General features: G+C 40.5%; 1 protein-coding gene across 1 annotated transcript in view; it reads left to right on the plus strand.

The window, feature by feature from the left end:
* The first annotated feature begins 1,929 nt into the window (after positions 1-1,929).
* The window catches only part of PAH (phenylalanine hydroxylase), a 68,490-nt gene continuing 47,476 nt past the window's right edge, over positions 1,930-22,943 (plus strand). The window contains exons 1-3 of the mRNA XM_004418036.3: positions 1,930-2,095; positions 7,805-7,912; positions 21,335-21,518. Coding sequence (XP_004418093.1) covers positions 2,036-2,095; positions 7,805-7,912; positions 21,335-21,518 — 352 coding nt within the window. The 5' untranslated portion in view covers positions 1,930-2,035. The remainder of the gene's footprint in view (positions 2,096-7,804; positions 7,913-21,334; positions 21,519-22,943) is intronic.

The raw sequence follows: 22,943 nt of genomic DNA on the forward strand, positions 1-22,943 counted from the left end.
ACAGAAGTGCTATTATTTTGTTGTCCTAAAAATCATGGTTCTTATTTCCAAAAGGAAAGAAAGAGTATTTAAGAGCCAGGGCCTTGGAATTGGGTGAAACATGATTTGACTTGGGACTACTTGCTTAAACTTTCTGGGTCTCAGTTTCTTTATCTATAAAGGAGGGGTGCAAAACTCATGGGGTTGTTGAACAGAAAAAATGAAATCTTGCACGTAGAGAACTTGACACAGTGTCTAACATAGTGTGCATGGGAATAAGTAGCCGTTCTTGCTTGCTCTTCTTTATTGCATGCCTTTTATATTGCAGGTGCTGCTACATTCATTGCTTTCCTTAGTATACCAGCAGCATCATGGGAAGAAATGATGTTTGTAAGGCAATCTTGGGGCCAAGGAAAACTCTTCATTTTGTAGCTACCACACTAGAAATATACTGGAGTCAGATAAAGGATACAGATTCTCCTGAGGGTGGAAGTTAAGGTCTTGTCTTTCCATATTCAACAACACTGAGCTTCCAACTTGCCATAGGAAATATTAATCAGAACTCCAAGAACTCCCTTTGGACAGAAATTATATTTAACTATGACTATATTCTTAGCAGCCAATAGAAAGCCTGGCACATCACAGAGGCTCAAGAAATCCTAAAGAACAACTCTTAAAACCCACATTTTAAAGACAAAGAAGCTAAGGCATGGACTTGACCAAAGCTACACAGCCGCTCAGTGGTGGAACCAGGAGTTAAACCATTTGTTTTGAATCTCAACTCTGAGATTTTTTTCTTTTTTGGTAGATGCTTGGTCATTCATCAAAGAATCGTGGGAGGGGAGGGGGTGGATTTCTAGAAACCTCTATTATTGGCTTGTTTCATCTCAGCCCATCACCGTCTCCTGCGTAATTATTAGGCAGCACTCAAGGTCTTGATATTTTGTTTTTCCCACTACGACAAGGGACCTCATCTCAGTGTCCTGATCTAAAAAAATGGGGTGAATGACATCTTCTTGAAGGAGTGTACTCCCCAACACCCAACAGCTCACTCCTAGCCTATCCCCCTATTTTCTTTTCTCCAGAAGGCTTAGCCCTGTCTAAACTTATTTGTTTATTTTCCGTCTCCCTCCCAGAATGTCAGCCTGGCAGGGGAGGTAGGGTCCCCTATTTCATTCACTGCTGTATCCCCAATGCCTAGAATACCACTTGGCACACAGTGGAGGTCCTCATTAACTATTCGTTGTCACCTACTTTTAAACAACATCTTGTATTTATTGAGTGTTTAACTACACGGCAAGAACTGTACTAAATGTTTAATGCATTACTTCATTCTTCTGCTTATCCATATTCTTAAAACATCCCGGCAAGGTGGCTCTATCATCCTCTTTTGGGGGCTCCTAGCAGTTATGTAAATAGCTTGGGGACAGACGGCTGGATTTCAGTCCAGGTCCTGCTCTGATCTTTGGTCTCTAGCAGCTGTACTCAGCGTCCACAAGGTCACCTATATGTAGTTTTCTGAAGTCAGAGCACAGAAAGGCCGTTTGCTTAGTGGTTAGTACAAAGCACCAAAAAGAAAAAATCTATATTAGGATCCTGGCTCTTCTTCTATTGGAGGGGCGTCAGGGAAGAAAGGATTATTTCTTATAATTGTAATCATCAGGGGGTGGCAAGTTTGCTCCAATTGCAGATAACCCGCTCCTGTGCTTCTGAGAGTCTAGGAAGTGCCAAGTCTGTCTCATTGTCAGCGCACACTTGGCCCTGCGCTCACTTGGCCTCTTCCTCCAGGGCGGGCAGCCAAGTCTTGCCTCCCAGCGTCCTCTCCACCTTCCCCGCTCCTCCCCTCCGGGCGACCCAGGCCGGGTGAACTGACCTGGAGCCCACTGCGTCAGGACAACGCCCACCGGGGGGCGTTACTGCAGCCCCTGCGGCAGGAAACACCTTGGAAGCTCCCGTCCTCTCGAATGCCAGGTTAAAAACCCCAGGCAAGTGCTGTTTGCAAACCTGCCTGCTGCGGACGCCCTAGAGCTAGAGACTTCACTCGCGGGGAGCCAGCATGTCAGCTGTGGTCCCGGAGAACCGAGGCTTCGGCGGGCAATTCTCCCATTTTGGACAGGTGAGCCAGGACAGAGCGGTCCTGCGCTGCGCGGGGAGGGGAGTTTGGCTCCCGGTGGAAAGAGATCTGAGGAATATTGCTATTTCTTACTTCCATAAACTCATCGCGAAGTCTGAATTCATTTGAAGATGATGAAAATGTCCAGGAAATCAACAGGTAACACATGTCCTCAGCAATTGTTTCAAGCGGGAGGACATCTGCCCTGTGTGGCTTTCAGAGGAAAGAGTACTGCCTTAGGAGTTGCGGATCCCGCTTCCAGAGCTGCCGCCAACTAGCTGTGTGTCTTTGGATAAGTCACTGTCCCTCTCTGTTGCCTGCTTTCTCTTCCATACACTGAAGGGGCTGGTCCTTAGTGATCTGGAATGGGAGATGGGGTCCTTATAGATCTGCTCTTCTGTGATATTCCTAAAGCACCCTCAGCCAGGTATCAAAATGGCAAAATTGAGAAATTGTATCCTTCTTTCACCTTTGGAAGAAAATGAGGCATAGAGAGATCTCAGACTTACTCGGACCTGGGAAGGAGAAAGTTAAACAGAGAGCAAAATAAAGAAGAGTTAGCCCTGGATTTGGAATGTGAGAGAATCCTAAATGTGAGCTGGAGATAATGCCCAGGGTGCATTCCAGTCTCCTGGATTTGTTGCCTTTTCTTAAGGTGAACAACTGCAGAATACATTCTTTGATTGACTTATCACATTCCTGAATTCTAGAGCTCAGACTTAAAGCCCAACCCTGGGAGATAGCGTGAGTCTACAGGCACCTGTCATCTGTGGGATTACTGAGAACTATCTAGAGAACTGGAGGCTGGAGAGGAGCGGATGGGTGCTGTTTTAGTGTAACTAGAGAGGCTACAGGACTTTGGGCTGAGTTTTTGTGCCCCAAGAGAAAGCCTTCCTTTGAAAATGGTATGCAGCGCTGTGGAGACAGAACTTTGTGGTAAAGAGGGATGGTGTGGGCTTCAGACACCAAATGGGGTGAGGAGGCTCAGTTTGGTATCTGTAAAATTAGGGGGGAGAGTTTGGACTAGAATAGTCTTTAGCATTCCTTCTAGCTCTGACAGTCTGCAAAAAAGACACCGTTTCTGCTTTCTTGAGCTCCCAACCTAGGTAAACAGCACACACTGGGCGTAATTCTGATATAAGGCTGAAGGGCGCAGGATACATCAAGTGCTCTATACACACAAGGATAGCAATCCTGCAAGAGGTGTTGGGTTCATTCATTCACCCAACAAAGACTTATAGTGCACCTACTGCGTGCCAGGCACAGCAGAGTTTCTGCCCTGGTGAAACTTACGTTCTAGCGGAGGATATAGACAATAAAAAAATTAACCAAGTGGACATATAATTTCATGGAGAGACAAGTGCCATGAAGAAAAATAGAGCAGGACAATTGAATAGACGAGGAAGGAAACTCAGATATCACAGCTATGAATGACGAAGCCAGTATTCAAACCCAGATCTGACTCCAACACCCTGCATGCTCCCCTACCCCACTGCTTCCTCCTGTAGATAAATGCTGGCATATAGAGGTAGAGTGTGTCGGTGGCATCATGTCTGCATCTTGTATTCAGTTGTCTTAGACTGTAGATGTGTGTGTGTGTATAATCACACATGCAAATACACCCCTCCTACTGGGGCCCCATAGAGTACTAAGATTGAAAGTCGGTGCCCCTAGAATATCCTTGCCGAAGACTATTATTGCTTGTAATTTTGAAAACTACTCTTTTCCAAAGATAATGAGTGTATAACTACTCTTTTCCAAAGATAATGAGTGTAACCAAAGAGAATATATTTCTATTGTTAAATATATTGCTCAATGACCAAAATTCTTTCCTTCCTGGTTCCTAGCAAAGTTCTTTATCCCTGCCCTATTTCTTCCTATGTAGTTTCTGAGCTACTCTTCTCCACCTTTACTCATCCTTGGTGTACATATGTTTCTAAGTCAACTCACATGTCTCTTGGAAACAGATAAAGTATAGATTAGGAGCCAATAAAAACATATTCTGGAAGAGACTTGCCCAATGTCCCATGATGGATCAACATAGCAATGTTGGAATCAGAATCCACCCAAGGCCACACCATTTCACAAACTTCCATGAAATTCCTTTCATTTAATGTCCCTCAGTCTTTGAAAAGGGGAGCTGTTGTCCTAGTTGGGTCTGTCACTGGGAGGCATAAAGACTTTGGAATTGTTGGACTCGGGTTCAAATGCAGACTCTGCTACTCATTAGCTGAGTGTCCTTGGACAAGCCACTTAACCTTATTGAGTTTACTTCCTCATTTTCAAAATAACAGCACCCACTTCATTGGACTATTGTGAGGACTAAGTGAGCTATTACATGTAAACTCTTAGAACAGTGCTAGTTGCTGCCAATGATGATGTTTATTAACTGTGAAAAGTACCAAGAGTAGCTCCTCCTCGCACGTAGTGGGTACTCAGTCAACAATAGGCTCTACTATTAATATTAACACTAAAGAGTAGTGACATCATATGGTAAATGTGAATTTGCAGAAACATTTGAAAAAAGTCATAATTAAATAAAATAGGCTATATATCAGTGGTTTCAAAATCTTCCCTGATTAAGAATCATCTGGGATGCTTTTGAAAAGGCAGATTCCAAGATCCTACCCCAAATCTTCTTATTTGATAGGTTTAGGTGGGGACCAGGAATCTGCATTTGAACAAAGAACCACCAGGTAATTTTGGAGTGGAGAGCCAAGGAACACAAGCTGAGAAACCCTGATTCAGAAAGTATCTGAGGAGAATGGACAAAGTGAAGGAGAACAGGCATGAGTGACATGTAGGCTGTTAGAAGTGGTATTGAGTAGTTGTCTGGTGATTGGACCAGAGTAAAGCTCTTACTTTGCAAGAAACAGAGACCTTATTATGGACACTGTGTCTATAGCAGAGGGAATTGTATAGAATGACTGCTATTTAGGAACCTGAGTTCTTGACCTGCCACCCACTATCTGTGTGACCTCAGGTGAATCACTTTCTCTTTTTGGCGCATAGTTTCCCCATCTGCAAAATGAGGGGGTTGAACTAGATTAACTCTAAAGACAAGTTCAGCTCTGTGAATTACTTATCATCAAGTCCCAGGTGGGCATCAGAAACCAAATCAAGTGCAAAGATCGAGGAAGGATTGTTCACCTCGGCTGAGGAGTACGGAAGTTTTCTGAGAGAAGTGAGACCCAAGAGGACTTTTGAGAAAGGGTGAGATATTTGAAAGAGGGGAGAGAGGGATGCAGTACATTTTCTATAATGAAGAGTCCAAAAGGCAAGGAGGAAACCAGTTTGCTGGAGAAGAGGTTCCCAGGACTAAGGGCCATCAGTGTTCAAGCAGGGCTTATTATACCAAGTCACTGATTGAGCCTGCCCAGCACGGCCTTCTCACTGAGACCCTGTAGCATCCATTCCACTGATTTTGTTAACTTGCTTACAAAAGAGTAATTGTTCTGCATGTTTTTTTCTTCCCAGTTTTAGGTACATGCTTTGGGTGGGCCTCAGGAGGTAAGGTACCAAGGAACTCTTAAATAGCAGAAAGAGTTATTTTATCCTGCTGGCCATGGGGAGCCTCTGGAGAGTTCTGAGTAGAAGGACATGCGCAAAACTCTGTTAGGGCTGGATCAATACAGGTCACTAAGAGACGGATTAGTGTGGTGGTAGCGGGAACAAAAGAAGGACCTGACCCCGAGAGTCGTTTCTGGATGAGATCACATTGGCCTTGGTATTTGGCTGGACACACAAGAGTGGGGAGGTGGTGGTGACGGAGTTTTGAGCACGATGCGTTGAAGCCTGAATTGCCCTCATAGGTGACATCTGCTGAGGTGTACCAGGAATATGTTACTGTTCTTGGAAGCCGACAGGAGAAGAGAATGTTGCCAAGTGAACTGGAAATGGAAATCTTTCATCATTTCAGGGAAAACAGAATGGACTGGAAAGGACTAAGGGCTTAGTGTTCTCTGGTCAAAGAAGAAGACTGACATCAGAGAGTCATTTGTGTACCTCTGACAGAGTGTAAAAGAGGGAGAAGGCAGGGTAGAGTCTGCGAGAAGTTGTGATTCATGGGCGATATGCTGGGATCCAATGGCACGGGTTTCGATCCTGGCTCCTCTGCTAACCACATAACTAGGGGCAAGTTACTTAACTTCTCTAAGCCTTAATTTTGTCATCAGTAAAAAGGGGAATGTGAAGGATAATAAAACCTACCTTCTAGATGATCAAAATTAAATGAGATAATTCAAATCAAGTGCTTATTATAATGCCTGAGACATCATAGGCTCTTAATAAATGGTAAATTAAAATTTTTTCAGAACGTTAACATCATGGTTCATGCAGGGGAATATAACAGTTTAGTCTTCCAATTCATTTGAAGCTTCCTCTAATCAGACTTGCTGGTAATTTTGATTCTCGCCCCACATCTCTGTTTTAGATGAGGTTCTGGGGAAATCTGAATTTCCTGAATTCAAAGAATGTTGTACTAAGGGTCATCAGTATTCATGCGGGGCTTATTACACTGAGTCACTGATCAAGCCTGCCCAACACAGCCTCCTTATTGAGATGATGTAACATCCATTCCACTGATTTTATTAACTTGTTTACAAGAGAGTAGTTATTCTACATCTACATTATACATTTTTTCTTCCCAGTTTTAGGTACATGCTGTTTATTTGTGGGCACACATAGGACTTTATAATTATTTTAGAACTTAGGCAAATGTTTCAGCAAACTCTTTCTGGAATGCCAACTCTAATCCCACCTTAGTTTGCTGTCACATGCATGTAAAAAGTACTAGATCCTTGACATTCTTTGCTATTTTGTTTAAAACATCCATCTTCTGATAGGTTATTGTGTGCTCAGATGTATTTTATGACTCTTTTTCAACAACTAGATGTCTCAGATCCCAGCATATAGGAACAAGTCTACGCTTCCCTGAGATCCTTGCCAAAGGCCAAGAAGCCACTCTTGTGTATTTATAATATTTTCATCATTTTTACATACTTCTCTTAATATTCTACTTAAACTATTTTACTTTTATCTTATTTTCATCATCTGAATACTGTTTTGACACAGCTTATTATTAGCATGATTTCACAGATGAGGAAAATAAGAAGGCTAAATGGTCTGCCCAAAGTGCTCCAGCTGGTAAGTGGAAGAGAGAGGATTCCAACTCTTCCAACCCAGGTCTTTGAACTCAAAAGCCTGTGTGTCTTCTATTTTTTTAACTTTCCACCCTGTATTTCTGCATGTTTTCCTGGGACACTTTTTGAACTGTATTATACCACCTCTAAGGATCTTTTTCTAGTTATCTGGTTTGTTGTGTATGTGTGTATTAAGCTAGATTTTGGGCTCCTGAAGGATGGGGCATTGTCTTATTCATCTTTGTATCTCTCAGAGCCCCATTAGTACCTAGCACTTGGTAGGTACTCATTAAAAGGTATTGAATTTATAGGGTACCCTGTGACATCAGTGAATAATTGAAGCTTCCTAAAATTGAAATCTGACCTAGGAGCATCATTGAAAATATCACTGCCCTTGACTTACCTATTTTCCATCACATAGTCTATACTTCTGTATAGAATATATGTAGCTCATTGTATTCCAAGGCTTAACCAGAAGAGAAAGATCATGCTTGCCTCTTCCTTGGAGGTTCCTGGGAATGAATTGCTAAACTGTAGGAAACATTTTAACCAAGTGCATTTAATCCTGTAGGAAACAAGCTATATAGAAGACAACTCCAATCAAAAAGGCGCCATATCCCTGATCTTCTCACTCAAAGAAGAAGTTGGTGCACTGGCCAAAGTCTTGCGTTTATTTGAGGTAAGTGCTTTATTTGTTTCTGCCTTGGGTAACGGCATAGCAGACTTCTGTGTCATTCTTTAGCTGGATGCAGTGAAAAGACTGTAAGATCTGGAACTGAAAGACTTCATTTTCAGTTCAGGCTCTTCCATTAACCAACTGTGTGACCTTAAGTAAGCCTTCCATTCTCTCTGAGCTTCAGTTTCTCCATCCATAATCAGAATCATTCAGAATCACTGGTTGCACACCCAGGAAGCAGGCTCTGGCCTCAGACTTCTCTTATCAAGCCTTCCTTGATCTAAGTCCTATCTCCTCAGTGTTCCCAAAGCACGTTTTACGTGTAACTGCAACACTGATTTGCCTTGTTAAGTGTATACATTTCTGTCTGGGCCTGAGGATAGTTTCTTCAGGCAGGGAACCTTGGCTCAGTCATCCTTATATCCTCCACAGACCCAGTTTTATATATATTAAGTGTTCAATTAAGATAGAATTAAATTTAAATATGAGCAAAGGAAATTAGACTTTTTTTACTCTTTTGCCTTGGATTTTAAGAAGGAATGTTTTTGAGCCAATTAATTTTTACCCTGAATTCTTTAAAAAAATTAAATCTGGTGACTGAATACATAAATAAATAGAGAAGAGACCCATCTCCCATACAAAAGAATTCCAAGTAATTTAAAGAGATATTCTGTACTTAAAGAAGGAGAAGTAACTCCCTACTTCTTGAGTGTGGGCGGTACACAGTGACTTTTTTCCAAAGAGGACAGTATGGAAAGTGGGGGAAAGAGTAAGTTTTCATTGAAGAACTCAACAAACAGTAGCTCAGCCAGGTGTTCAAAGTCAACATCAACAGTGATAAGTCACATCAATGGTATGTACCCTTGATAGGATGTGATGAAAAAGGCCCTTTACCTCCGTGATCTTCCTCCCCAAAACCCATAACCTCAGTCTAACCATGAGAAAAACATCAGACAAATCCCAGTGAAGGGACATTATACAAAATACCTGATCCATACTCCTCAAAACTGTCAAGGTCATCAAAAACAAGGTATATCTGAGACGATCTCCTCACAGCCAAGAGGAGCCTAAAGGTACATGGCAACTAAATGTAATGTGGTGTCCTGAATGGGATCTTAAAACATAAAAAAGATGTTAGATGTCTACTAAAGAAATTCGAATAAAGTATGGTCTTTAGTTTATGATAATGAATCAATATTGGTTCGTTAACTGTAACACATGTTCCACACTAAATATAAGTTGTTAACAACAGGGATCCTGGGTGCAGAGTATATGGGAATTCTCTGTACTATCCTTTCAATTTTTCTGTAAATCTAAAATTGATCTAAAAAAATAAAGTCTATTTAAGAAAATTTAAACTTGGCTATCCAAAGGGGGAAAAAAGGCTGCCTGAGTGAGAACAAGCAATGAGTGCACAGAAGAGAGATGAGTGCTGTCTGAATGACAAACCGTTCATGAGTAAGAATGTATCTGTAAAATGCTCCTATGTTACATTTTAGCCTTGTGTTATGGTTAACCAGCATTTTCCTCCTGAGACTTCAGGCTTTAGAGTTAATAAATTAAATAATAGTAAATTAACAAGATGTTTTCAATCTAATAAATAAACCACAAGTAACTAAATTACCAGGACTGGATGAAATGCACCCAAGGGGGGTGGGTGTGTGTGTGTACGGGTGTGTACTCTGGGTGAACTCTTTAAAGCATTATTCAAAATCTCAACTGCCCTGGTCCATAAGTCACCTCTGGAGTTTCTAAAAAACGCAAATATTTTGGCCCCATCCTCCCATTCTCTGAGGGCAGGAGAATCTGTTACCAGGTATTCTTTCTTTCTTTTAAATTGAAAAAGGTGTCAAAGTACAAGAAAAATAACAACCTATACTTCCACCACTCACAATCAACCACTGTTAACATTTTGACATATTCACTTTCATTTTTTTCACGTATGATTATGGTTTCAAAAATTACAGATTAACATATCGTTCCTTAAAAAAGAAATAGAACATTAAAGATACAGCTATAGTCCCTTCTGATCTCCCCTCCATCCTGTCATTCTGCATACTTCCTCCAGGGCAACATTATTATAAGTTTAGTAAATTTCCTTCCAGTCCTTTAAAAAACGATGTTGATATTACAGGTACCGTGCTATGCACATTGTTCTGCTGCCTCTTTGAGTCAGCTCAGTCAAGAACATGGACTCTGGGGAGGCAAGGCTGTGGCTTTGGGAGAGTCGTTTGATGTCTCTGTGCTTCCTCATCTGTAAAATGGGAATAATAATAGTGTCTGCTTCAAAGGGTAGTTCTGAGGATTAAATGATTTAATGCATGTAAAGCCCTCAACATTGTTACATGTTAAGTGTTCAGTAAGAATTGCTGTCTACATTTTTCTGAATGCAATGTCTTTGAGATATCTACCTGTTAATACGTACAGATCAAGTTCATAACCTTTAACTTCTGAAGAGTCGTTCTTCATATGTGTACTATATTTTATTTATCCATCCCCCTATTTTTGGCATTTATGGTGTTTTCTATTTTCTGCAGTCACAGACAGTTCTGCAGTACTTATCTTTGTTCTTTTTTTTGGTATATAATGTTCAATATTTCTGTAGGATAGATACCTAGAAGTGGAATCACGGAATTGCTGGTCCTATGGGTATTTTCAGTTTTAATCAAAGCTACTAAATTGTTCTCCAAATATCCTGTAACAATTTATATTACCACTAGTTCAATATAGGAATACTCATTTCTCTATACTTTTAAGAATATTTTCTTATTACTGCTTCTTAATCTTGGACAACATAATAGGTGAAATGTGATAATTTATTGTTTTGATTTTCATTTCCCTGACTATGAGTGAGATGGGGTATCTTTTCATATTTCATGATATTAGATTTTTTCTTTTGTAAATTGTGACTTGTCCATTCAGATTGTCATTTTTTTTCTGTTCAAATTTGTCTTTTTCTCACTGATTTCTTAACATTTTATATAATCCGAATACTGTTATGTGTGTGACAAATATTTTCTCCCACTCTGTTTCATTTTACTTGGGTTTATGGTGTCATTTGTCATATTGAACTTTTAAAATCTAATGTAATCAATGTTTCAGTTATTTTTTTATGGGTTTTGGATTTTTGTTAATTTGTTTTTGATTTCTTTTTTTTAATTCCATGATGACTCTGATGCCCAGTCAGGAGTGAGAATCCTTGCTCTAAGCTATTGCCAGGGAAGTAGCTCATGCTGCCACCAGGGACGATACTCACCACTTTCCAAGAATTAAATCATATGTAATGCTTAGCATATTTAATACTTTCAAAGAATTAACTCGTATTTAATATTCAGTGAGGGTGAGTGATACCATACCCATTTTAGAGATGAGGAAACTAACGGTCAGAGAGTTCAGGAGCTTGTCTAAGGTAGACACTTACCGTGGTAGAACCTTAGACATTGACCTAGGTCCAGCATTCTAAAACCTCAGGCTTATCATTTTTATCAGAGAAGAACCAATTGTTTATGAGAAAGCAGAACACCACAACAGTTATTTTGCCTGTCTCCTTTTAAAGAGAATGATGTTTAACCTGGAAATGCTGGAACAGTGTATTGAGAATAAGAGAGCGGGACTGGGGTTTAGGACTAGTCCTGACTTGGGGTTCTGTGTCCTTGGGCAAATCACTTCACCCCATCGCCCATCTGTTACTTGAAGGGGGTGAATTAGGGAGCTGTCTGGGGCCAAGGTTTTATGAGGATTCAAGGGACCACTTATTTGCCTTTAGATGAGATCATAACTTTGGTTCCAAATGTTGTAGTAGCCCCAGGTTGTGGTATAAAGAGTATAAGGAGCATAGACTTTGTACTGGAGGGTTTGAATCTCAGATCTCATTGACTTGAGCAGGTCATTTAACATGCGTGCCTTTGTTTACTCATCTACAAAGTCGGGCTAATGATCCACACCTCCAGGGGGCCGGGAGATTGCACGTGCCATATAAAATGCATGGTATGATTGAGCCCACAGAAGACGCTCCTACAGTGTTTGTTCCTTTACCCCTTCCATGTGTGACCTACGAACCCTATCAGAAACCTCTGAGAAGGTGTGAAGGTGAGAAAGATGTTAGAAGACTAGAGACAGTCAGAAGTCTTGATTTTTTGAAATATTTTTTCCAAAAAGTGTAAAAAATCGAGAATAGTTTACTTAATAAAGTTTGGGAACATTTACAGGCAGATCGCAACAACTGGGAGTCAGGGCAGGACTATTAAAGAAAAGCAGAGTAGTTTGCTGAACAAGCGGATTGTTTTGGCCATAGTGCATTTGTGTACTTATATCTCTCATGATATCTTCGTGAAAGAGGTGAAGCAGTGAGCGTTAGATGAAAACACAGACAAAACGTTTTTATCGTGTAGTTGGCACTAAACTTATGGACCATATAAAATGAAACCAAAGGTAATAAGCAGCAAAACAAAAGAAAGAATCTAAACTCTACTTTAGGGCAGTGTTTCTTAAACAATATTTTATCGAATTCTACATGTTCATAGGTGTTTCATTAGACAAGAGTTCCAAGGGCAAATATGTCTGGAAAATTCTACGTCTAGACTTTGGAGAGCTATCATACGCATAAACACATTGAAGACTCTGGGAAGCCCCACAGTGAGGAAGCTTCCTCAATGTTATCTCCTTAGCGTTTCCCAAATGCATTTGGCCACAGGACCTTGTTCGAGGAAGACCTATCAACATCTTGCAGGCACTAGTGTTCCGCTGAACTTGCGCTGCTTTAGAGTTATGAGCTCCAGACTACCAGTGACAACCTAGGTTGGGGGCCCTGAGGAGTAGAACAGCAGCGGGGTCAAGACTATGCCGTCTAGAACCAAACTGTTTGGGTTCAAAACCCAGTTGTACCACCTATGAGCTGGACGACCTTCGGAAAGTTATTTAACTTCTTGGTGGCTTAGTTTTCTCATTTTAAAAATGAAGGTAATAATAAGCCTGTATTATAGGGCCACTGTGAAAACTAAATGAATTATACTAAATAACAAATAACTATTAATTTATTAATATTAATTATTAATATTAAACAACTAATTAATATTATAATTAATCAATAACTAGTGTTAACATTAATGCATGAATTAATACACGTATAGTACTTAAATAGTATCTGGCACATAGTAAGGGCTCAATAAATGTTTGCTCTCATTCTTTCCATGCATCATATTTCTAGAGGATCATGGAGCATCAGGGACTCTTGGATTCTTAGCTCTACGAAAAATAGTTAAAGGATTAGGATTATTTGGCTTGAAGAGGAAAGATGGGGTGAGGAAAAAATAGTTTCATTCAAATGTTTGAAGGGCCATCATGAAAAAAGAATACTACTTATTTTCTGTCACTTCAGAGGCAAAAGAGCAAGGTGTAGAAATTGCAGGGAGCATATTTCAAGTCACTTAAAGGCAGTATCTCTACTGTGGACGGGTGCTGGAAGCATTACTACTATTACAGCGGCCAGAAAAGCCAGGGCAGAATCAAAGCAAAAAGTAGGGTATAAATATACTTAACTTTCCTTAAGAGAGACAAAAGATAAAAATCTATCCAGCTCATCCAAGATTAGCAATGGAAGGAGGAATATTCCATTTGGGAGAATCACTTGCACCTCACGAATCCCTTTGCTAAGTACTATGACAGTCACCTCTGCACTTAATGAGCAGGACTATCCCTTGATGACCTGTAGCATAGGAGAGATGCAACTGGGACATTTAACCAAATCTTAATAAATGCTCCGAGTAATAAATGAGAGACTAACTGCTATGTGAACCTAGACCATCTGGCCCCCCTGGCCCGACTCCATACGGTGGAAGCTTTCTTAGCCCTTAGCCACTAGGAGCACATACAAGGCATCCTAGCTCCTCAAAGAAAAAGCAAGGTCTGCAGAGTGAGGGCAGACTTCTCCCAGTGTGGCCAGGTTTGCCTCCCTGCCTGAGAGTCCATCTTATCCTCAGATGATTAGCGCTAAAGTCACCACCCCATTAAAGAATGATGTTGCCTGCCAATGAGAGTGTAGCTTTGAAGACCTCAGCTCGTAACAAAATCAGAATGCAATGCAATAGGACTGATATTTATAATAGAGTTACAGAGGTACTGTGTTTACACGTGTTCATTGGGTAGGGGGGCAATGAAGCAGATGTTTTAGTGAATTGGGGTCAAATGATTAGGAATATACTGAAACCTCTACCTGCTAACCTGCAAATGTCCTACTGCCCTCAATAGATTGTTCTAACTCTCAATTCTTTATGCATTTATTTAAGCATTTTCCATAGCTCTCTATATTTTTAGCCTCTACTAGCTCATGCCCTGCACCTTCTTAGAAAAATAGTCTCCTGAGAGTCTTTACTGCAAGCGGCTTAGTAATGGGCTATAAAATTAGAAGCAGGCTCCTGGGGGAAGTTGCAAAGAAGAGGTCCCCCTTCCTCCGCCAGCACTCTGCTAATCACCTTACTGTGTGTTCCCTAGGGAAGGGAAGAAGCAAACAGGCAGATACACAGAGCTCCGAAGCGCATGGGTATACTCAATTAGCATCATTTAATTGATGGAGACACAAGAGGTTCAGACTAAACAGAAGGCTAGACACTTAGAGCTAACAATTGCTTCAGAGTTCACCCTCCGTTTTCACGGTAGCCTGGTCTTTTGGAAACAAATGGGAAAGGCACAGTCTATAAGTGTCCCATTCACTTCCTGTGAGCTCTGTCTCTGCCCAAATGACACACTTCTTCCCCTCATCAGATATTCAGTGAGCTCATACTCTCTCATTTACACATTTAATTAATATTTTTTTTTAGTATATACTGTTGTCAGACCCTATAGAGGTGCTGGGGAGAGTGGGGTGAGCTAGATAGTCATTCTTTGCCCCTATAGAACTTATAGGAACTCAAGGTTTCACCAGCATTCTTAACCCAGACTTGAGACAAAGGAGGCTAGGGAAGTTTCTTGCAGAATAGTGTTTAAGTTGAAACCTGAAGGGGTTGGAAGAGAGAGGAAAGGGGAAATAAATTCCAGAATGAAGAACCAAATGACTTGAAGTGAGAGAATAAGCAAGTGGTCTGGTCACGAAATCCTCAAATCCTTTACCCTCCGCCAACCTCAGTGTTCCTGCGGACAGAGGCTGGATTGCAGAGGGGACAACAACAGATACATGATGTTTATTGTTCTGGAGTTTGAACTTGAAGGCCCTGCCTGTGCCCCCTGGGCCTGGTGAGCAGGACAGGATCAAGGGTGAGTCACAAGGACTGCTTTTACTTACCCCTCTGGCCTTTGGTCCTGAGCGGTAAAATGTTTACAGGGAACATTTCTTCTTTAATCAAAATAAGAGGAGCTTTGAGTTCCACTGGAGAAAAAAGAAAATCTCTTACAACCAGACGACTTTTTCACTTTATTTAATCCCAACATATAATGATATGAAGAGCACTCAGGTAACTCACTCCCTGCTTAAGAAATAAAACATTGCATAAGTGACTGAAGACCCTGGGTGTCCCTTCGCCATGCACTTCCTCCTCAGAGGTAGCTAGTCATCTGAATTTGATGTATGTTATTCCCATGCATCTTTTTATACTTTGTTATATAGAGAAATCCATTAGTGATATATGGCATAGTTTCACAAGCTTTTAATCTTCATAAAGTTGGAATCATACTGTAACTCTCCTGCAGTTTTCTTCCTCGAGGAAAAGGTGGTGACCATGGTTTTTGAGATTTCTCCGTATAGTTCTTGCTCATTCATTGTCCTCTCTGTATATTCCATCAAGTGACTATACTTCATCCGTTTCCTGGTGGTGGATGTTTAGGTTGTTTCCACTGTCATCCATACAAATGTGCCACACTAAACATTTTGTACAGGTTTGATGACGTGTTTATTGAGTAGAAGAACCTCAAATGGAGAATTGGCACTGTTTTTAGCTGCTAAACAGTTCAGAGCTGGGCATATTTGAGAAACAGCAACACAGAGCTTACATTTAAACATTTTCTTTAAATTTCTTTACATTTAAAGAAAAAATTTAATAAAGAGGCAGAAGACTGAGGGAAGAAAAGGCCAAGAGATACAACAGAGACACTCCCAGAGGAAGCAAGAGTGGGATCCCAAAAGATGTCTGCAGGGTGTGAATCCTACAGAAAGTCTAGCCTGAACCCACCAAGAACTCCTCCTCTAGAGTAGAGTGGAGGATAATCTCGAGCTCCCTCTAGAAGTTAATTGTGTTGCTCATACTTCCGTGAGTATTTTTGGTTTCCTGTTGATCCCAGGGAGTTTAATTTCCCAACTCTTGGTCAACCAGGGCTGCTCTGGCCCTCTCACAAGAGGAGATTAATGAAATATGTAAGAAGCCCTGCTGGCACCTCCATGAAACTTCTCTGATCTTTGCAACTATCATTTCTCATCCCAAATATTGTAGTAGCCTCTGTTTCTGTTTCTGCCTTAGCTCCACTACAGTCTTAAAACAGCTGCCGGAGTGCTCCCTTTAAAACAAGAGTCAAAGAATATCTCTCCTCTGCCTAATTAGCTCCCATAGCTTCTTATCTCACTTGGAGTAAAACCAAAGTTCAGGTAATGGCCAACGATGCCTTCCATGGTCTATTCTTCGTTACTTCCCTGCCTCACGTCCTATTGCCCTCCCTGTTGCTCACTCTGCCCCAGTCACTTTGGCCTCCATGACGGTCTGCAGTTATATTGAGCACCATCTTACCCCAGGACCCTTGCATTTGCTGTTCCCTCATGGCTTGTTCTCCCATTGACTTCACGTCTACACTTAAATGTCACTTAAATGTTTATATTTTGAGGTCTTCCTGACCACACTATTTAAAATAGCTCCTCAATTACATCCCTGGAATATTAAATTCCTCTTTCCTCCTTTATTTTTCTCTATTCCATCTGAAGACTGTTTGTTTTATTTATTTATCGTAGTCACTGTTTGTCTCCTTCCTCAAGAATGTAAGGTTCAGCAGGGCAGAAAGTTTCCTGCTCTGTTCACTATTGTATCCAGGCACCTAGAACAGTGTTTGGCACATGGAAGGTGCTCGATGGGTTGAATTACTGAAAGCTTCTGTCTGTTTACTTGAGACCAGTGATTTGGGACATTCTTTGTGAATGTTTGATGTTGCCCCAGAAACTTCTGGAATAGGCCAGGACATAACTACATTTAAGCTTACTCTAAGGCAACAGCAGGTAGTGGTCCCAGAAGCTCTCCCTTTTCAGTCGAGTCTCATCTGAAAATATGCCGAGCTTTTCCTTCTTCTTTTTGAAACGTGCTCTCAGGAAAGGAGCTGAGAAAAGCTTAGTGTAAAGCAAATATTAAAGAATAAAATAACTCATAAAACTTAATGTTTTTGCCTCCCAGGGAAATGTGTATCTACACCAAGTTGAGAGAGGCAGAGTGTAATGAGTACTGTGTATCTTATGAGTACTTAGATGAGTACTTACTGAGTATCTGTGAATGAAGACAAAATTGTGCTAGGTACTTTTCCTCTTATTCTCACAAAGCTACCAGGTAACATTATTGTCTTTATTTTAAACATGAACAAACAGAAGTTTGGAATGACTAACTAAAATATCCAAAGGTAGTGAGGAGCAGAACCAGAATTTGAGCTCAGGTTAGTTCCAAAGCCCACACTCTTTCACTAAACCATTGTCCTTTTCTCTGGGAATGAAATGGAGAAGAGGAGGAAGGGGTCCTAAGCTTGAGGTTGAGAAGAGATCCAGAAGGACAAATTCATTTTCCACCATTGTGGATTCTGTGTATCTCTAGCTTTATCCACTTGTGGCCAATCTCCCTTTAGAAAGATTTTCCTCAAAGATGGGGACAGAAAGGGGTTTCTGGTCAATCCTTATTAAGATAGACTATTCATTTCATTTTGCTTACTCTGATCAAGAGTCCTAATGAATTAAGATTTTACACTGCTATCTTTTATGCATATATTTTTTTTTTTTCCTGAGGAAGATTCACCCTGAGCTAACATCTGTGCCAATCTTCCTCTCTTTTGTATGTGGGTTGCTGCCACAGATGCATGGCCACCAATGAGTGGTATAGGTCCACACCTGGGAACTGAACCCGGGCTGCCGAAGCAGAGTGCACTGAACTTAACCACTAGGCTACAGGGCCGGCCCCTATGCATAAATTAACATTGGAGAAATCATGAAATTGTCTTAGAAATGTTTAATTCTAAACCTTGCTTGCCTCCACCCGGATGTCCATGCGGAGTAACAGAGAGAGTTCCTCTTTCTTTATCCCTCACCAAAAGATGTGGTGAGTGAGTATGGGTCAATTTGTAAACCCGCCTAGAGCCCTTATTTAGAAACAAAAATTCATTTACTAAAAGGTAACTATGATCATAATCATATTTGGAGGTTCATTTCTAAAGCCTCTCTTAGCAACCAAAATTATCGGTATCTAAGGATCCACACTGATAAACTGGAAAAACTCCAATAACGAAATTGCCTGCCAAACTAGAGAGTTGATTATTAACAAATTGATTCAAATAAGAAAGAAATAGTTTAAAGAATTTGGCTGGATGTTCTTAGCCAGAAACTTCACTCACATTTGAAAGATATATTTTTCTTTTCATTATATGGGTAATATTTTAAGACTTTTGGCAAATAAATAGAAGTTACACATTATTGCATCATAACTCATTTTGGTGCATTTCATTCTAGTCTTTTTTTTTGGCCTGGGCATATTTTTTTAACATGTTTTAATTCTCACATACCTCTATCCATCATAAATATTTCCCCAAGTGGTTGTCATTATAACCATTTAAGAGATAAAGCTAATTTTTTATTATAAAAGTAATAAATGTTGTTTTTGGAAAAGTCGAACTATGATAGAAAAGAAAAAGAAGGAAACAAAATCACTCTTAGGCCCATCATCTAGAGATCACCACTGTTAATATCTTAGAGTGATTTCTGACACTTTGTTTTATGCATATTGTTGTTACTTGCTTTTTAATGGTTGCATAATCTCCACTGAGTGATTACACTACAATCCAACTAACCATCCCCTTATTATGGGAGTTTAGTTAGCTTACAAATTTTGGTGAAAATTTTTCCCATAAGTTAGGTGTCCAGAATGATAAAAACTGAGTCACGGGGCATAAATTGTTTTATGGCTGTTCCCAAAGTGAGAGGCTTCTCTCTGGAAGTGCTGTTTCAAGGGGTGGGGTGTGGGTGAAGAACACTGACAGCCTATAGTCTGCCTTCCAGCCCTTCTTCCACCTTACACCCCCTCCCACTCCCTACACCACCTGCCCTCCTGTTCTCTTCCCCATGTAAGCATGCCAGAGGTGTGTCCACTCTTGGTTCTCTGTTTGCTAAATTCTCTGCTCTACACGAGGCAGGAATTGGTTATCTCTTCTTTGGGGATTTCAACTTAGGTGAATAGCAGGCGGAGCTTACCCATTCTCTTTCTTCCTGAGCCAAGAAGGATGACATTGCTCTTTGCTTTGTTTAGAAAGTTACCTCTGTTTGCCTAGAAAGCTTCAGAGCTGCTGTAATCTCTCTGGCCTTCCCTCCTCCGCATTGTCTCTCTCTCTAGTTGGGGCTCTCATGTTGGGTTACCTGGTCATCACTGTCAAGGGTGGGTTCTCTGCAGCTGGTGCCCATAAATAATGGTTCCATCATGCACCATGGGGATTATGGAGAAGGAAGAGCAGGAAGTGTGCCTGTGTGGGTTTACTTATCACTGTGTTTACTATACCCAGAAGTTTTCATTTTTTGTGATTGGCATAACAGTAACAATAATGATAAAAGCTGATACTTGCAGAACGCTCACTGCATCCCTGGCAGGAAAGGCAGTGTAGTTAGAAGACCAATGACTCTGAGATTAGGAAAAAATGGGCCTCTCCCTCCCACCACTTGTGGCAAAGCACCTTCATCCCTGATTTCATTTTTTACGCCTCCCTTAACCTCCTCAAAGGATTGTTGGGAAGGTCATAGAAAATAATTCTAAACTGTAAAGTGACATTCACATCCAAAAAGGTATCATTACTGTAATCATCCATGTTCTCTTCAACCATGTGGTACTCATAATCAAGGAAAAAGATACACCTCTTGAACTACAAGGATGATGAATTTTGTTTTTTGAAATTGTAAAGTTATTCAAGTTAAATATTATTTTTTCCGGGTACATTTTGTTCATTTAAATGTTGGGGTGACCCCTATTCTTCGTTTATTTTAATAATGTGTAGAGAATGCTTCTTGATTTTCTTCACAAAGAACAGTACTGTCAGTGAAATCAGACTTTCTGAATAAGGAGCAGATGACTGCCATGCCTTTAAATACAAGGACCAATTTAAGGAAATGACTTTTTTTCATGAAAAAAACCCATAATAGCTAAAATATCACCAGCTAAAGATATTGAAGTTGAGAAGCAATAGTAAGTGATATTATTTTTGCAGCATTTAATAAAAGCAGCCTGTACATGAATCTTCCCTTCTCAGTGAGGCCCCATATGTCCATCCTATTGAATACTGCAATCTACCCCCATTCCACCCAGAACTGCCTGTCCCCTTCACCCTGCTCTGCCTGGTATTTTTTCCTTAGCCCTTATCATCATAAAATAATTTATAAATCAGTTGTATTTTATGTTTGCTCTTTGTCTTTCCGCAACTTGAGCATGAGCTTTGTAAAGGGAAGTGTCTTTGTCTGTTTCCTTCACTGATGTATCCCAACCACCTAGAAGAGTGACCAGTACCTGGTAGGTGCTCCGTATGCCTTTGTTGTGTAACTTGAATGAAAAGTAATTGTATAACAATATGAATGGTAATTATACTAGATAATTGTTACTGAGCATTTACCATGTACCTGGCATCGTGTACATATCATCTCACCCGATGTTCCCAACAAATTTATGAAGCAAGTATCACTCATATGAGCAAATTATAGATGGGGAAGCTGAGGGTTAAAAACATGAAAGTAAATTGTCTAAGGTCTCATAGCTAATATAATTAAGAACTTTGATTTAAACCCAATAAGCCTGATTCCTGTAGACCCTATTCAAGAGAACAACGTTACTTCTACATTATTTATTTATTGAGATATTATTATTGAGATTCTATGGGATTTCATTTGGGGAAGGAGGTTTTCCTATGTAAATATTTTTGGCAACCACTGTCCTAGACATTTGAACCAAACCAAAATCTTGTGGTTGTAATTCCAGGCCTTTAGCAGATTTCCACATAATTAAATTTCTGTGGCATTTAAACTATTTCCCCCACCTCCTGCCATCTGTTACTTGGTTTTTAAGAAGAAAAAGCAAACAACTTTTGCAACTTTAAGGACTTTCTTCTGCTCTCATAAGAAAGAATCCTGTTTCTCGCTTCTCTGCATTTCATTGTGTTGTGTGTTTTGCGTGTATGCTCTGTGTTAATTCCCGTGACTGTCTCCTTCACACTCCCAATTCTCTTTTCTAGGATAATGCTATAAACCTGACCCACATTGAATCCAGACCTTCACGTTTAAGGAAAGATGAGTATGAATTTTTCACTTATCTGGATAAACGGAGCATGCCTGTTCTGGCAAACATCGTCAAGATCTTGAGACACGACATCGGTGCCACAGTGCATGAGCTTTCCCGGGATAAGGAGAAAGACACAGGTGAGAAGTAGAGGAATTTTGCAACACAAGTGACTCTACATTCTCTTCATAAAGTAATGGCAAAAATAAAATCTACTCTGGAAGACCATTCGGGGAATTAAACTAGAGGATGTAGGTTAGGGATCTAGATGAGTGCCTAACATATTTTAGACATTTAATAAATGTTAGTTCTTTTCCCCCTTCCTTGAGACAGTTACTTCTCATATTAGTCATTTTCTTTCTGTCTCTGCAATTTTTATGTATTTTTCATTCCTGGGTTATTATGCTCTCAATCTCCTGTCTCCAGTGCGGGCATGGTTAGGGTGTCCAGGGCGCTTTCTACGTAAATACAACTTCAAGACAAATTCCCTGGTTATCTCAACTCCAGCCAGAGGGCTCTCCCCATGTCCTTCTCGTGACATGCCAATTCTGGAGCTGGGGACTGCCTGACTGCTTGTTCCTAGGGCTTTCATTGTCATTGGCTATCTCTTTACCTGTCTCTTCCACTGGATTATGAGCTCCTTGCAGGCAGAGAGAGTCTCTTTCTTATATTTATATCCTCAGAGTTGAGCATAGTGCTTAGTACAAATATTTGTGAGTGAATGATTAAACAGAGGAGTTATCAAGACTTGATTTGCCCCCTTATCTACTTACCGAAATGCTGCCCATTGATGCCCCTTGGAGGGCAGTAGGGCAATAGAGTGCAGGAATTACAAGTATGGGCTGAGAATTGGACAGACTTGGGTTCACGTCCTACTTCTTCCACTTATTGGCTTTGAGACCCCTGACAAGCCCCTTTAAGTGCTGTGACCTCAATTTTTCATGGGGCTTTTGTAAGGATTAAATGAGATCACACACATAAACAGTGTTCAGAATAGTGCCTGGCTGGATACATGATAGTATTCGATTGTAGTTATGATTACGATTAGCCTGAAAACAGTAAGACGAAGCAGTTCGTCACCAGACAAACAAGGTGATTGCTTTTTAGGGTCCAAAGCATATTCAGATGAATTATTCTTTCAATAGACTTTATTTTTTAAAGCAGTTTTAGGTTCACAGTAAAATTCACAGAAAAAATACAGAGAGTTTCCATATGCCCCATTTTTCCTGCCTCTTCCTGACCCAATTTCTCCTATTATTAACATCTTGCATTAGTGTGGTGCATTTTTTTATAATTGATCAGCCATGATGGCACATTATTATTAACTAAAGTCCGTAGTTTACATTAGGGGTCCTGCTTTGCATTGTACAGGTCTATGGGTTTTGACAAACGCATAATGTCATGCGTCCACCATTACGGACTCATGTAGAATGGTTTCACTGCCCAAAAAAATGCCCTGTGCTCCACCTACTCATCCCTCCTTCCTTACCCGCTCCCTCTGGCAACCACTGCTTTTTTTACTGTCTCCATAGTTTTGACTTTTCTGGAATGGCATATGGTTGGAA

Source organism: Ceratotherium simum, chromosome 25 (genome assembly GCF_057802395.1).
Source record: "Ceratotherium simum simum isolate JZ-2026a chromosome 25, ASM5780239v1, whole genome shotgun sequence".
In the NCBI taxonomy this organism is placed as follows: Eukaryota; Metazoa; Chordata; class Mammalia; order Perissodactyla; family Rhinocerotidae; genus Ceratotherium; species Ceratotherium simum.